The sequence below is a fragment of the Herpailurus yagouaroundi genome, unplaced genomic scaffold (assembly GCF_014898765.1).
Source record: "Herpailurus yagouaroundi ecotype Mexico unplaced genomic scaffold, PumYag 184, whole genome shotgun sequence".
Lineage (NCBI taxonomy): Eukaryota > Metazoa > Chordata > Mammalia > Carnivora > Felidae > Herpailurus > Herpailurus yagouaroundi.
Window position 1 is genome coordinate 28,032,149 of NW_024412415.1, and position 15,297 is coordinate 28,047,445.

Sequence of the window (15,297 nt, forward strand, 5' to 3'; positions counted from 1 at the left end):
TACTCTTAACCCTGCTGTATAATATGGATGAACGCTATATCCCTAGTACTTACTTTGTAACTGGAAGTTTATGCCTTTTAACCACCTTTGTTCAAAACACAACTTCATTCCCACCAGGAATCTGATCCCTTTTTCTGTGAGGTTGGTTGGTTGGGTTTTGTTTTGTTTTAATTTTTATTCAATGTGTGTAAACAAACAAAAGACTTCACCCATTTCTCCTAACTCCCGTCCCCTGCCTCTGGCAACTACCAATCTGTTCTCTGTCTCTGCAAGCTTGCCTTTTTTTTTTTTTTTAATGTTTTGGTTTTTTTTTTTTTTTTGAGGGGGGGGGGGGGGGGGGGGGGGGGGGGGGGGGGGGGGCAGAGTGAGAGAGAGGGAGACACAGAATCTGAAACAGGCTCCAGGCTCTGAGGTGTCAGCACAGAGTCCAATACGGGGCTTGAACCAACAGACCGGACCGTGAGATCATGCCCTGAGCTAAAGTCAGACATTTAACCAAATGAGCCACCCAGGCACCCCTTGGCTTTTTAAATTCTATTTTAAGTTCCACATATGAGAGATCAAATGGCATTTCTTCCTCAGACTTACTTCACTTAGACCTTCGAGGTCTATCCATGTTGTCGCAAATGGCAAGATTTTATTCTTTTTCTGGCTGAATAATATCCCACTGGATGATAGGGCCCATATTTTCTTTATCCATTCGTCCATCAGTGGATATTTAGATTGTTTCCAATGCTTGGCTACTGTAAATAATGCTGCAGTGAACCTGGAGGTACATGTCTTTTTGAGTTAGAATTTTTGTTTTCTTCAGATGCATACCCAGAAGTGAAATTGCTGGATTATATGCTAGTTCTATTTGTAATATTTTGAGGAAACTCCCTGCTGTTTGCCCTAGTGGCTACACCAATTTACATTCCCACCAGTACTGCAAGAGGGCCCCCTTTTCTCAACATTCTCACCAACACTTGTTCTTCCTTGTCTTTTTGATAATAGCCATGCCAGCAGGTGCGAGATGGTATCTCATAGTGGTTTTGATTTTCCTGATAGGTAATGACTTTGAGCATCTTGTCATGTACCTGTGGCCCATCTGTTTGTCTTCTTTGGGAAAATGTCCATTCAGATCTTCAGCTCATTTTTATCATTAGATTGTTCTTCTGCTATTGAGTTGTATGTTTTATTTACATATCTTAGGTATTAAACCCTTATCCAATATGTGATTTGCAAATGCTTTATTCAGTAGGCTGCTTTTTATTTTGCTGATGGTTTCTTTGCTGTGCAGAAGCTTTTTAGTTTTCTGTAGTCTCACTTGTTCATTTTTGCTTTTGTTGTTTCATTTTTGATGTCAGATTCTAAAGTTCATTACCAGGACTTATGTCAAGAAGCTTACTGCCTATGTTTTCTTTAGGAGTTTCATGGTTTCACTTCTTACATTCAAGTATTTAATCCTTTTTAAATTTTGTGTATGCTGTAACACAGTGGTCCCATTTAAATTTTTTGCATGTAGCTGTCCAATTTTCCCAACATCATTTATTCAAGAGACTGTTTGTTCTCCATTGTATGTTCTTGGCTCCTTTGTCATAAATTAATTGACTGTATGCTTGGGTTTATTCTTTGACTGCCTGTTCCTTTGATCCATGTGTCTGTTTTTATGCCAGTACCATAATGTTTTGACTACTGTAACTTTGAAGTATAGTTTTAAATCAGGGAGTATGATACTTCCAACTTTGTTCTTCTTTCTCAAGATTGCTTTGTCCATTCAGGGTCATTTGTGGCTCTGTAGAAATTTTAGGATTGTTTTGTTGTATTTCTGTGAAAAATGCCATTGGAATTTGAATAGGGATTGTGTTGAATCTGTAGATAGCTTTGACTAGTAGGGACGTTTTAACATTGATTATTCCAATCTGTGAACATGGAGAATCTTTCCATTTATTTGTGCCTTCTTCAACTTCTTTCTTTAATGTCTTGTAGTTTTTCTATACACAGGTGTCTGACCTCCTTGGTTAAATGTATTCCTAGGTCTTGTATTCTTTTCAATGCAGTTGTATAAATGGGATTGTTTTCTTAATTTCTCTCTGATGGTTCCGTATTAGGGAAATATAACAGATTTTTCTGTATTGTTTTTGTATCCTGCAACTTTACTGAATTCATTGATGACTTCTGACAGTTTTAGATGGAGTCTTGAGGGTTTTCTGTATACAATATGTCATCTGCACATAGTGACGGTTTGACTTTTTCCTTTCCAGTTTGGATTCCTTTTATTTCTCTGAATTGCCTGATTGCTTTGGCTAGGGCTTCCAATATCCCGTTGAATAAAAATGGCAAGTGTGGGGATCTTTATCTTGTTCCTAATCTTAGAAGAGAAGCTCTGAGCTTTTCACTATTGAGAATGATGTTAGCTGTGGGATTATCATGTGGGCTTTATTATGTTCAGGTACATACCCTCTATACCTACTTTGTTGAGAGTTTTTATTATCAAGGGGTATTGAATTTTGTCCGATGCTTTTTCTATATCTATTGGGATGATCAAAAGGTTTTTATCCTTTGTTGGGGTACCACATGGACTGATTTGTGGATGTTGAATCATCCTTGCCTCCCTGGAGTAAATCCCACTTGATCATGGTGTATGATCCTTTTAATGTTTTGAATTCAGTTCACTATATTTTGTTGAGGATTTTTGCATCTGTGTTCATCAGGCATATTGGCCTGCAACTTTCTTTTCTTGTGGCATCCTTGTCTGGCTTTGGTATCAGGGTAATTTTGGCTTTATAAAACGAGTTTGGAAGAATTCCCTCCTTTTCTGTTTTTTGAGTTGTTTTTTTTTTTTTTTTTTTCAGTGATGTTTGAGTCTGAAAATCTTTGGGTTACATCTTTTCCACTTCCCTGTTCCCCCTGGCATTCTCTCTGTACCTACAGGTGTCCTTGGTGTTGTCAGCTCTCCAGGCTGGGAACAAGGGGACCCAGGCATGTATCACAGCTGCCACTGCCGTGTCTGGGATTATCGCCGACCTGGACACCACCATCATGTTTGCGACTGCAGGGACCCTGAATGCAGAGAACAACGAGACCTTTGCAGACCACAGGTATGGGAGGGGAGGTCGTCCTGGGGGCTTCTGGGTCTGGAGAGGTTCAGGCTGGCCTGATGGATGTTAGAGACTGCTCAGAAGCCAGAAATGCGGTTATCCATGTTGATTTCAATAAGATGCTCAAGGGGAGAAAGTGAACCACATAATCAAAACAAGCCCTTCCTGCCAACCGTAAACATGTAGTCATGTTCCAGCTTTGTGCCTTTCACAGCCTGAACCCAGCCTGCTCTGGCAGAGGACAGCTTTTTGATCTTCTACTTGCCAAGCTGAAAAGATGTGCCTCTCATTTGCTCCCAACCCCCGTGGGAGTGGCCAGGACAGCCACATTTCGCTCTTACATAAATGGGGAGTGGGGCTCTGAGCCTCCTGTCTCTCCCAGACTGGCTCTTTAGGCCCTGCTCCTGGAGGCTGGTGCGGGGGTCTCCACTTGCTGTTAGAGAACCACCCCCCCTCCCCAGTAGCCTTGCCACATGTCTGTCACCTTTCTTCCCCTCTCTTCAGTCCCAGGGCCGGGCTAGGGAGGAGACTGCCAATGCTGTCACCCATTCCAGGACCCAGCTGACCTCTCACTGAGCTACAGGGTTGAGGGCCAAACTGGTGGCCCTGAGTCTTTCGTGGAAGTTTACTATTAATCGACTAGGTGGATACTGGGCTGACTTTGCTCTCCTCTCCCAATTTTCCTACACAGAAAATGAGTACCCCTGATAAGGGAGGGGAAACACATCACCTCTCTTTTTCAAAGCCCTGTAACAAAAAGCCCCGTATGAAGGGTTTCTTTGCTTCCTAATTGCTGGTAGCCAAACTTTGCCCTTTGTCTGTCCCCGTCTCCTCTGTCCTCCCCCCTTTCTCAGGGAGAACATTCTGAAGACAGCCAAGGCCTTGGTGGAAGACACGAAACTGCTGGTGTCAGGGGCTGCGTCCACCCCGGACAAGCTGGCCCAGGCAGCCCAGTCGTCGGCAGCCACCATCACCCAGCTCGCTGAAGTGGTCAAGCTGGGGGCCGCCAGCCTCGGCTCTAATGACCCTGAGACGCAGGTATGGGTGGGCCTCGGGGGGCGGGTCAGTCACCCTCACGTTCCCATAAACACTGTGCCGCAGACCGCGGAAGAGGCCCAGGGCGAAATAGGAACTTCTGCAGTAACCAGTAGGTGCGCGAGTATGTCTGTTGCTTTGGGGTCTGCTAGGGGGCATTTATCCTGGCAGGACGGTGGCACAGACTGTGATGGCAGCCACGAGGGTAGAGATGACTGGTGAGGGATTGAGCACAGTGACCCCTTGGGTATATGGGAGAGGGAAAGGGCGGGATGAGTGAGTGGATGGTGGCTCCCTGGAGAGACAGCCGGCATGGACGGGGAGACAAAGGCGGGTTCGGCGTGGGACCGTGCTAGACACACGTGCAGGTGGAACTAGAGAGGGGGCATAAGCCTGCACAGTTAAGGGCATGTGGATTCAGGGGTGTTGCCATACAGACAATGACTACAGCCATAGGAGAGGAAGAGCATGGGGCGAGAGAAAAAGGGGGGTTCAAGGCAGAGCTGAGGAAGCCACCATTTAAGACCGTGGTAAGGAGAAAGGGATGCCCAGAGAGATTGAGGAGCAGCAGCAGCGGATAGGAGGAAAGCCAGGGGTCCTGATGCTAAGAGCGGGCGTGTTTCATTCCACCGGAGGCACGGCTGAGTTGTCGAGAAGGTGAAGGTCTGAGAGCTGGCCACTGGCCCTCGCGCCACGGAGGGCCACTTGTGTGGAGTGGCCCGGTGAGGAAAAGGAAGGAAGCCAGCATGTCTGGACACCCCTTGAGAAGTCTAGCTCTGGAGGGACGGGGAGGGACGAGCTCTGGACTGGGAAGGGCTCTGTGCTCCTGTAACCACGCTTTGATTTAGCGCCATCTGCCCGCTCCTTCATCCTCAGCCTGGTGGTCCAGGTGAGGGACAGCACCCACAGTTCGCTAACCTCGGAGAGCCAAGTACCCACCACCGCTCCAGCGCAAGGTGGATACTCAGCGAATGTCTCCTTAGCTGTTACTGAACGAGTAGCCAACCAGGGCCACCAGTAATGGACTCTACCCATTCCCAAGGGCAGAACCAAAAACCCCTCTGCTCCATCCCAGCACCATCAGATGGCAAACACCTCCGTGTTCACTGCTTAAACCACTCTCAGTTAGCTCGTCTATTTGGTCCACATGGACAAAACTGGATTGGAAGCCGCCTACCATCCAGTGCCCCTGTTGACGACAGCTACTGTTGTGGTTAACACAAGGCCGTCAGCTTTGCTCGCATGTGACCATGACCCTTCCCTGCCCGACATCCTCCAATGGAGCAGAGCTCCATGAGGAAACGTTCCACGTGTGGCCATTTTACTCCTCCTGCTGGATTGCTCTCTGATAACATCTGAGCTCCGATTGGCTGCCCCTTGGAATTTGAAGCATTCACAGAAATGCCTGTGGTATTGTTCTTACCCAGTGGAGGAAGGAAAAGCTTGAAAACGCTCAGTGAGGTTGGAATCCACACTCTCCGAGCCTGGCTCAGCCTTAGGAAGAGTGAGCAGGCTGGGGAGCATTTAAGTCTTTGAACACACGGAAATGTATCGAATTATTTAGTCTTCACTCCCAAATGGTCTAGTAGATGTCCTAGAGCCCCAACTGCTAATGAGATCTCTAGTGGAAAATATATCCTTTCAGAAAAATGTGGCTACTCACCAGTCAGATGCCCAGTGACCAGGGATGGGACGGTGCATGCTGGGTGTTAACAGCAAACTTTGCTCGCTGTCCCTTGTTCTTCCCTGGCTGCCCCTCCCCGCTGTGATGACCAGAATCAGTGTGAGTGAGGTCCACACCTTTCAGCCCTTCCTCAGGAGCCGATCCCCTTCTGCCCCGTGGTTTCAGAGGTTGCCAAAGGCTCCATGTACCCCGAGGGTAAGAAGGCAAGGGATGGAGCCTGAAAGGTGGGAGGGGCAGAGGCACAGTGTCACTGTGCTCCCCAGCCATCTGGGACACTAGAGTTTCTGATGTGTTCTCATGTATGTTACGCAGCCACCCTCACAGCCGGGCAGTGAGATACAGTGGCACTGCCAATGCCATTTGCACGTGAGGAGCCAAAGCCCTAGAGCATAATCCAAGTGTGAAGGTTAAGACCATAACCCTTGGGATCATGCTGACTAGAGTCTGAATCCCAGCCCTGCCGCTCCCAGGCCCTGAGACAGTGTGGACAGGAGCACCGTAGCTCCCACTTGAAACAGCAGGGGTGAGGATTAAGTGAGGGCATGGGTAGCGCACATGGCTTAGCACTTGGAACACTGCCCTCAAGTAAAGGGAAGTTGTGGAGATTACAGCAGCAGGAGCTAAGAAGACTCGTGTTATGCATTCAGTGTCACGTCTTTCCTAAGTATGGCTGGTGCTTCAGACCCCAGGTCCAACACACACACTGTAAAGGTGGCCTGTGTTCTCTGTTGAGTCACGAGAGGGAAGATACCACATGCTGTCCGGTGTAATTAGGGTGCACACCTATCCATGCAGTCACTCCGTGAGTATTTACTGAGTGCCTGCTACAGGCCAGGCCCCGTTCCGAGCGCAAAACACAACACACACAAGTCCAGGCTGGCCCGCCTGGAGCTCACATCCAAGTGGGGGGAGAAGACAACAACTCCACGTACTGATACATGCTGTAAATAAGGACGCGCTGATGGAATTTCAGGTGGGGGGTGGGGGATGGGGAGTGGTCAGGAAAGGTCTCGAAGGGCCCGACGTGTGAGCTGAGATGTGAGTAATGAGGAGAGCAAGAGCAGAGGCCCTGAAGGAGGAACGAGGGGGATCTGTCCTGGGGAAGACAGACCCGTATGCCCGTAGCATGTTGAGTGACTCACAGAATCCTACGAACCAAAGCTGGAGACGCAGGCAGGATGCCACGGACGCCTTGCAGGGCAGGGTACGAGGCTTGCGTTTTGTTCTCCACGTTTGGGGTTACCAGTTCAGGGTGCGGGTGAGTAGCGTTGCCTCTCAGGCGTCTGCTTAGCTGGTCGCCTCCTTTCCTAGGCAACTTGTCGTCACAACTGCTGGCTGGGAGGTGTCCGAACGTGCTGGGTGTGTGTGGGGTCTGTCTTCCGGCTCAGCGTCAGCCTCCCTTGGGGAGACTCCTGCATCAGCATCTTCAGGGGCGGCTCCTGGGGAGTCTGCCTTGCTGCAGGCTGTGGAGCTGCCGAGATAGAGACTGGCCTCCTGGATGCCCGCACCTGGCCCTCGGGCCGTGTGCTCTTGGTCTTGCCCTCAGGGGACCGCTGGGGCTGCTCACCTGGGCTGTCTGCTTTCTTTCAGGTGGTGTTGATCAATGCCATCAAAGACGTGGCCAAGGCCCTTTCAGATCTGATAGGTGCTACCAAGGGGGCCGCCAGCAAGCCTGCCGATGACCCCTCCATGTACCAGCTCAAGGGGGCCGCCAAGGTAGAGCGGGGTGCCAAGCAGGGACAGGCGTGGCGGGCGGTGCAGAATGAGAGGAGCACACCCAAGAATAATGGGAACATATGCATCTGAGCGCCTTCCTTGCTCAGCAGCGTTTTGTCCTCCTGGCATCAGAGCCAGAACTAAAAGGAGCGGGGAGTAGACCTCAGGGTGCTCCTCATTTTCTCTCGGCCTCTCCTTCCTATGCAGGTGATGGTGACCAATGTCACCTCCCTCCTCAAGACTGTAAAGGCAGTGGAGGACGAGGCCACCCGGGGCACACGGGCGCTCGAGGCCACAATCGAATACATGAAACAGGAGCTCACGGTAAGGAGCCAGCAGTCACCTCCCTCGGGCATCCACGTGCAAGAGCTGACACCCCGCCCACCCCCCAGACATCTCAGTGATTTGTAGCATAAAGAGGTTTTACCTGGGGCACCTGAGCCCGGGAGGCCCACTCACCTGCCTGCCGGCAGCTTTGCATAATTGAGGCCCCGGGTGTAACCGACATCGTCAGCGTTTGTCTACAATCAATTTGTAATTAAGAAATCAATTAAAATGTGTCACTTAGGACTGTTCAGGTTTAGTTCCACTAAAACTGGAACTGAAACTAAAGCATTACAGAAGATTGCCGGCAAAGGGAAAACTCGGTACGGGTGTTGGCTCACCTTGAGCTCACCTTGAGCTTAAATGATGTGTATGGCGTGTAGGCCCACCCAGCACCTCCTGATTCCCAGTGCCGTTAGCATCAGCTCACACGGCCGCCGCCCACATACGGATTTTAGAGGGTGAGGTGCCCTGTTAGAAAAACACAAATGCCTTTACCTGAGATACTGGCCTGTAAAATTCAGCATCTTTCTGTGCGTGGTCCCTCTGATCTCCAAGAAATTGACCGCGTGTTCTTTCTTGCCGTGTTCCCGCATTGTATAGTGAGGGTGTCCCGGTGTTCCTGTGATATGGATATTCTCTCCTGTTCTTTTGATCCTGTGATAGCTGTGGATTGACTCACCCTAATCCCTAGAAATAGAAATATGCTGAAAATGAGGGTTTCAAACAGATTTCTTTCTAACTGGAGGTCTGATCACAGATTCGGTTTCTCTGTGCGGGGAGCAGGGGACCTGCTTTTGCTTCCAGCTACTCTGCGTCTTTAGAGAGTCACCTGGGAAGGCCGAAGGCCCCTGCAGATCAGCAGTATAAAGCAGCAATTCTGTTGGGTTTTGTTGGTGATTGAGCCTTGGGTCCTCTTGTCCTGTTTTTAATTAAGCCGGTCTTGCTTGGTGTTAAACCCAGTTCTTGCACAAAGAAAAAACTGAAAATTGCAGGTGGTGTCGTTAAGCACTGCCTCCTGATGCTCACCTGCCTCTGTGGGCTGTATGTTTCCCATCAAAAGTCCGGGTCTGCATTCTGATAGGTGTGGGTGGGGCTAATGGTGGCAATGGAAGAGATTTGAAACTGGGAGCTTTCCTGGGACATTACCCACGGTCAACCGAAGTCTGCCAACGTGGTTTGGAATTGACAGAGGTTGTGTGTCTCCGCAGACGTGGGAAGTTTCCAAAGGAGCATGTGCCAAAGGGCCACATTAATGCAAAGGGTTCCCTACATGTGGTATTCGTTCCCCTTGAGCGTTCAGGCATGGTCCTGGGTAGCTTAATTGCACCTGCCCATTTTTAGGGGGCTGGTGATGTTTGGTGCTGGCTAACAGGCTGCAAGGATGCTGGCTGGGTTCTCCCCTTTGCCTCAGGGAAAACTACCTGGCTGAAAGGTGGTTGCCTGGGGCTGAGGACAGAGCAACCCCAACTGGTTTAGGAGTACTCATGTGTGGGGACAGATGCACATGCAACATACAGCCCCTGGCACCAATCACTCATGTTAGAGAGACAAGACAGATGGGCTTGAAGCAGAAATGGCTGGCTTGACTGACAGGTGGAATTTTAAAGTGGGATATTCAGCACGGTTAATTACTTCAGCTTCTCTAAAGAGTGGTGTGTGTGTGTGTGTGTGTGTGTGTGTGTGTGTGTGTGTGCATGCGTGTGTGGTTTTAAATAATTCACAGTGTCACTGTGGTGCCCTCGACACGAACGCCTCCACACAATTATGCAGTTATATTTGTAAGACAAGCTAAGAATAGAAGAAACTGAATGCTTCATTTCCCCCAACCCCACACCCTCTTAAAGAAAGAAAGGGGAGTTCACAGGGATGCGTCCAGGTCCGTCCTGCCCAGGAACTAGCATCAGAACTGCAGAATTTCCGGGAGCTGCTGAAGCCCCGGCAGGGAGGGGGGCAAGAACTGGGAAGCCACACCACCACCTTCCCCCGGAGAGTTTACAAATACCGAGGGTCTCTTTCCGCAGGCGAACAGGTTAATGCTGTAGACCTGTCTCCCTCACCATATGGTTCCCTTGAATGCTGAGCACAGGTGTGCAAGACTTATCCGTGCCAGCCTCTTGAAAGCAAGAATAGTATTACTCAAATTTCTAATTTCCTGCCATTTGACAGTTTCTTCCTGTTGCTGGCTCAGTTTTCAGACCGTGAGCAGCATCCTGGTCAGAGAAGAACCAATTATTTTTGTCTTTGTCTTTTTTCTCTCATTTTTTTCCCACCTGTTGTATTTCCACCTTCCAGGTGTTCCAGTCAAAAGAGGTGCCTGAAAAGACATCATCACCTGAAGAATCGATAAGGATGACGAAAGGCATCACCATGGCAACAGCCAAAGCCGTGGCCGCTGGGAACTCATGCAGACAGGAGGATGTGATTGCCACCGCCAACCTGAGCCGGAAAGCCGTGTCAGATATGCTGACGGCTTGTAAGGTAAAGGCCTTGGCGTTGTTTTGGGTGGCCGGATGATGCCCTGTCACGACTATTTGGTTTAGTCTGGAGCCAGGGAGGGGCCAGCCGTGTGCAGAAGGGAGCAGCTCAGCACCTCAAACTCGGTGATGAAATGCGTGCTGAAGAGCCCACAGGAAATGACTCTCCAGGGTAGTTTTGTGCTTGAGAGGGGATGGAGTCGGCCTGCTAACTCACCCTCCCACTTTTCCTCTCCGTTCTTGCCAAGTAGGCAGGATGCCTGCTCTGACAGAGGTGAAGAGGCTTCTGGCCCTCTGAACAAAAAACACATCCCACTTGTACCTGCCCCCCTTTCCAGCCTCTGCAGGTCAGCATTCTGGGCCAGGAGAGGTTCTGCCATGACTGGGGGAGGAAGTGAGTCAGAGGAACAAGACAGAATGTTGGGGAACAGCCTTTTTCGCTATCTGTGCCACACATCTTGCAGAAACCCTCATGATCCTTGGCTAGACAAGCAGGGTAGCTGCCCTGAGCCCATCCTTGGTGAGGGTGCTGGTGGGACCTGACCATTACAAGCTTTACTTTATTTTTTTTTAATCTATTAAGAAAGTGAGTCATAAGAGCCCTCCCACCACCCCCCTTGAGCACCCCACACCAGACCTTCACCCTTCTGGGGACAGCTGGGTCCCAGAGACTCTGGCTTCTGCTCAGATTGGTTGATAACCTCCCACCATGGTGAGCGGGTTGGGGATGAGTCACAGAAGTTGAAAAAGCAGCTGTTGTAGCTTGGGGCCTGAGGAGACAGGGCCGTTCTTTGTGGGGAAGTCAGTTGTGGGAAAGCTGGTGCCAGGTCCAATGAGCAGGTAGGATGGGTGAGAGGTGTCTGGGGAGAGGGACGATGAGGCAGCCAGCCTGAAGGAATGGGTGTGTGAGGACCAGGCACGGGAGACGGTGTGGGGGGGGTGGGGGGAGAAGAAGGTGGTAGGGCCACTTTCATGGGGGACCATGTGTGCTGTGCCAGGGATTTAGACTCTCCTAAAGCCGTAAGTGTTTGCAGTTACGATGTACTTAATGGAATCTGCCCTGTCAGAAGTGACGACTTTCCAGAGGGGTTACGGCCTCAATCAGAAAATAGTACTTTTCTAGCAAGGTAAGGTCTGAATGCCACCATGACATGCAGGGAAGGCTGGCATGCATATTCTGTCATTGGATCCTGGAGGGGAAGGGCACCAGGATTACCCCAAGTTGATGGAGGATTAAACAGGCTTGGAGAGTTTAAGGGGAATGACCGTAGTCACACAGCTGTTTCCTCTCTTCAGGACGCTGAGGTTGATGAGTGACAAGTGCTTTGTCTCCGTGTTATAGACCTGAAATGAAAAGGGGAAATAGATTAAGGGGGAAAGGGAAGGCGGCTCGATTTTCAAGTCCCTTTCTGACACACATACCCCTGTTCTCAGGGGAGGAGGATAAGGACAGGTGCCATTTGCACAGCCTCTGCTCCTCTCTGTCTTCCTGCCCCCGGATCAGGCCACCCTGACTTTGCAGGACAAAATAACAGCCGGAGCTTCATACCTCAAAGCCAGACTTGGATGACAAGTGTCAGTGCTGAGCTCTGAGACTTCTGTTAGGAGAGCACTTATTTAGCAGACTTACTGCAGCAAGGAAATGAGGCAGCTTGCCAGAAAGGACGTGCAATAAGGAGTATATAGAAAACCAGGGAGGCCAAGCAGTGGATCAAGAAGAAGCCCTTAGGGGCGCCTGGGTGGCGCAGTCGGTTGAGCGTCCGACTTCAGCCAGGTCACGATCTCGCGGTCCGTGAGTTCGAGCCCCGCGTCGGGCTCTGGGCTGATGGCTCGGAGCCTGGAGCCTGTTTCCGATTCTGTGTCTCCCTCTCTCTCTGCCCCTCCCCCGTTCATGCTCTGTCTCTCTCTGTCCCAAAAATAAATAAACGTTGAAAAAAAAAATTAAAAAAAAAAAAAAAAAAAGAAGAAGAAGAAGCCCTTATATCCAGCCAGAAGGCCAACTTGGCATGTTGGAGCACTGCCTTTGGGGCCGAGCAGGGTGGCTGGGGCAGAAAGGGAAGCGCGGGAAGTTACATCCCGGCTCATTTTACCAGAAAAGGAGGATTACACTAAATGCCCAGGTGGCGACAAGGGCTGCCCCACACCCTGAGTTAATTCTGGTGTCTGTTTCTCGTCTTACTTACATGTGCGTATGTCTGCACTATATACGATACAATCAGCTATTACAGCTAATGTCGTATGGCTCTGGTCTCTGGTGCTCTGAGTCCTTATAAACTGACTCTTTAATGACCACAAATACTCTGTCAATGAATATAATTTTACCCTGTTACCAGAAATTTCAGTTGTCTGCATTTTTAAATAATGCATAAACCGTACCGCCAGGAACATCTTTGGGCATACCTGTTTTTTCCATGCTTTGAATAATTTCCTTAGGCACGTCTCCCAGGAGTGGAATTAGTCAGATGGTCTGGCATTTTAATTCGTGCCAGATTGCTCTCCCAAAGAGTTCTGCCTGGACAAGAGCACCCACCCTCAGTCCCCATACAACTCTAAACTGGGGTCTGACACACTCCATACCAGAGGTAGCATCATAGCCTGTGTCCTCCCCGAGACATGGGCTCCATTCTCACACTTGGAGACACAGGGCAGTGGTTAAAGGCACGGCCCGTTAGTCCTCAGGTGCGCAAAACTGAGCTCAGTAATGATAGATCCTGGCCACTCAGATTATCCCCACTCTTTCTGGGGTATATTGGGGGAGCAGGTGAGGGGAGCACCCACAGGTGTTCCCACCAGCATCCCCCAATCCTAGACGGAAAGGCTTGAGCGGAACAAACGTGAAGGCTAGTCACTATCCCCCACCACTTTGACTTTTTATCCTAATGTGTGATTCATACGTGTCCTGGTTTGCGATGTATTTGCAGTTTTGAATGTGTTCTTGTAAGCCCCAAGTTCTTTCCAGGGTAAGGCTTTGGAAGGAAGAAAGGCTGGGCAGGGTTGCCAGAGTTAGCAAATAAAAAAATGGCGTTTCTCAGATTAACATTAACAATTGTTTTATTGTTTCTTCAAAAATACAGTTAACTGTGATTAACCTGGTAACCCTGTGAATGGGCGTGTCATCTGTTATATCAGGATTGAATGAAGCCAACAGGTCACAAGTGCAAGAAAAAAAGCACAGGGTGCTGTATTAACCATACGTCCTTGTTTGCTTATCTCACCGCGCATAATGTGAGATGAGTTATTTACGGCCCCTCTGAGGGTAGTGGGGAGCTTACCATCTGAAGTTTCCCAAGAGCCAGAGGAGACATTGTGAGTGCAGCATGGTCAGGCCACGGAGTGAGGGCCTGAGTGTGATCAGCCCAACAGAGAGGGGCTTCAGGAACCGCCCCCCACTCCCCCCATGCTGCTGGAGAAAGGCAAGCACACCCTGGGACAGGCAGCACGTGTCCTGCTGTAAGCCCTAATCATGACCCTTTCCTGGGCTTCTTAGTGCATGTGGAATTTCTTACAATGCAATAGAAGGGGACAGGGAGAAAGGGTGGGAGGAGGGACAGGACTCAGGTGCTTCTGTCTGGCTCCAGGGCACTAAAAAAGACAAGACACAAAATGTGGTGAGAGAACCTGCCGTGGACACAGGTGTGAGGTTAACAGGAGAACACGGAGGCAGGCCACCTTCTCTATCCAGGGAGTCACGGAAGGCTTCTCAGGGAGGTCGCTGAGGGCAAGGCAGAGGGAATTCCAGAATCAAGGTTTCCTCCCTCTGGGGTGCAGGGCTGGTCAGCACTGCTAGGCAGGTGCCTTCCCCTCCCCCCTTACTCCTTGGTCCACTCACCAGCTGGCTCTTCCTGTTTAAGATGTCCACATTCCTTTCTCTCCCCAGCAAGCATCCTTTCACCCTGATGTCAGCGAGGAGGTGCGCACGAGAGCATTGCGATACGGGACGGAGTGCACCCTTGGCTACCTGGACCTTCTCGAGCACGTCTTGGTGGTGAGGAGGGGCGTGGGCCGGGCCAGGACTGGGGAAGAGCTTGTTCAGATGCAGACCATCCTTTCCTCACGGGCTCCACTTGGGAGACTGGGGGTGGATGGAGCTAGAAAGTGCCCCGCATCACACTACTTCAGCACATCGAGATGAAAGAAGGCTCTAGAAGAAGCTGCAGTTAGCATCCAGGAGAGCCAGGCTCTCTCTTGGCACCAAAGTGGCAAGAATAGCATGCCAGAGGGTGGGACAGGCAAAGCGACCACTGAAACAACGTTGGGAGGTCCTGTTAGGAAGACCCCAGTCCATCCTGAGAGGACAGGGAAAGCTCCAGAAAGAGCCACCCTGGCCTCCATGACGAGTTAAGGAGAAATTTCCCTCGTGCTGCAGGTGACCTACCAGCCTCTTATCCTTGAATGAGTACTCAGACCACACTGAGAATGATGCCTCCCTTCCTCTGATGACCTTCCTGTCAGCCTAGAGTGCCCACCTGGAGCTGAGACAGCAGGCTGGTAGGGAAAATGCCAGAAGGGGAGGTGGGGACAGTGGTCATGGCTTATAGGGACTGTCCACATGGGAGCCTCGGGCTTATACCGACTTAGGTTCCCCACAGATCCTAAGGGCCAAACTCTGAGCAACCGAGAAATGTATTTGCTATGTGTCTCTCTCTGTCAAAACCCGCCATGGGGAGGTCTGCCGCAGGCCCTGAGAGAATTTGTCCAGGAGTCCGACACAGCCTCCGAAGAGAATTGACGATGCCCCACATTCCTTTACTGCTCCTTCCCAAACCTTAAAAACAAAACAAACAAAACAAAACAAAAAAAGATCACCACCAGGCCACAGACAACTGTAAACCTTTCATTTGTGGAGCCCTGAGATTTTTCATTTTGTCCTTGCGCTAATATATGAGGCTAGCAAGGCAAAGGAAGGATCCCGAGAAGTTCGGCCCCTTGCTTGAGGTCGCCTAGCTACTAGGACAGTCCTGGAACCGAATCCCAATTCTTA

General features: G+C 50.1%; 1 protein-coding gene across 5 annotated transcripts in view; it reads left to right on the forward strand.

Moving 5' to 3' along the window:
* Positions 1–15,297, forward strand: part of TLN2 (talin 2) — a 439,937-nt gene that overhangs the window by 394,010 nt on the left and 30,630 nt on the right. For all 5 annotated transcript variants that reach the window (XM_040492868.1, XM_040492871.1, XM_040492869.1 and 2 more), the window contains 6 exons: positions 2,914–3,080; positions 3,935–4,118; positions 7,390–7,515; positions 7,723–7,839; positions 10,135–10,320; positions 14,194–14,301. In XM_040492868.1, the coding sequence (XP_040348802.1) occupies positions 2,914–3,080; positions 3,935–4,118; positions 7,390–7,515; positions 7,723–7,839; positions 10,135–10,320; positions 14,194–14,301 (888 nt within the window). The remainder of the gene's footprint in view (positions 1–2,913; positions 3,081–3,934; positions 4,119–7,389; positions 7,516–7,722; positions 7,840–10,134; positions 10,321–14,193; positions 14,302–15,297) is intronic.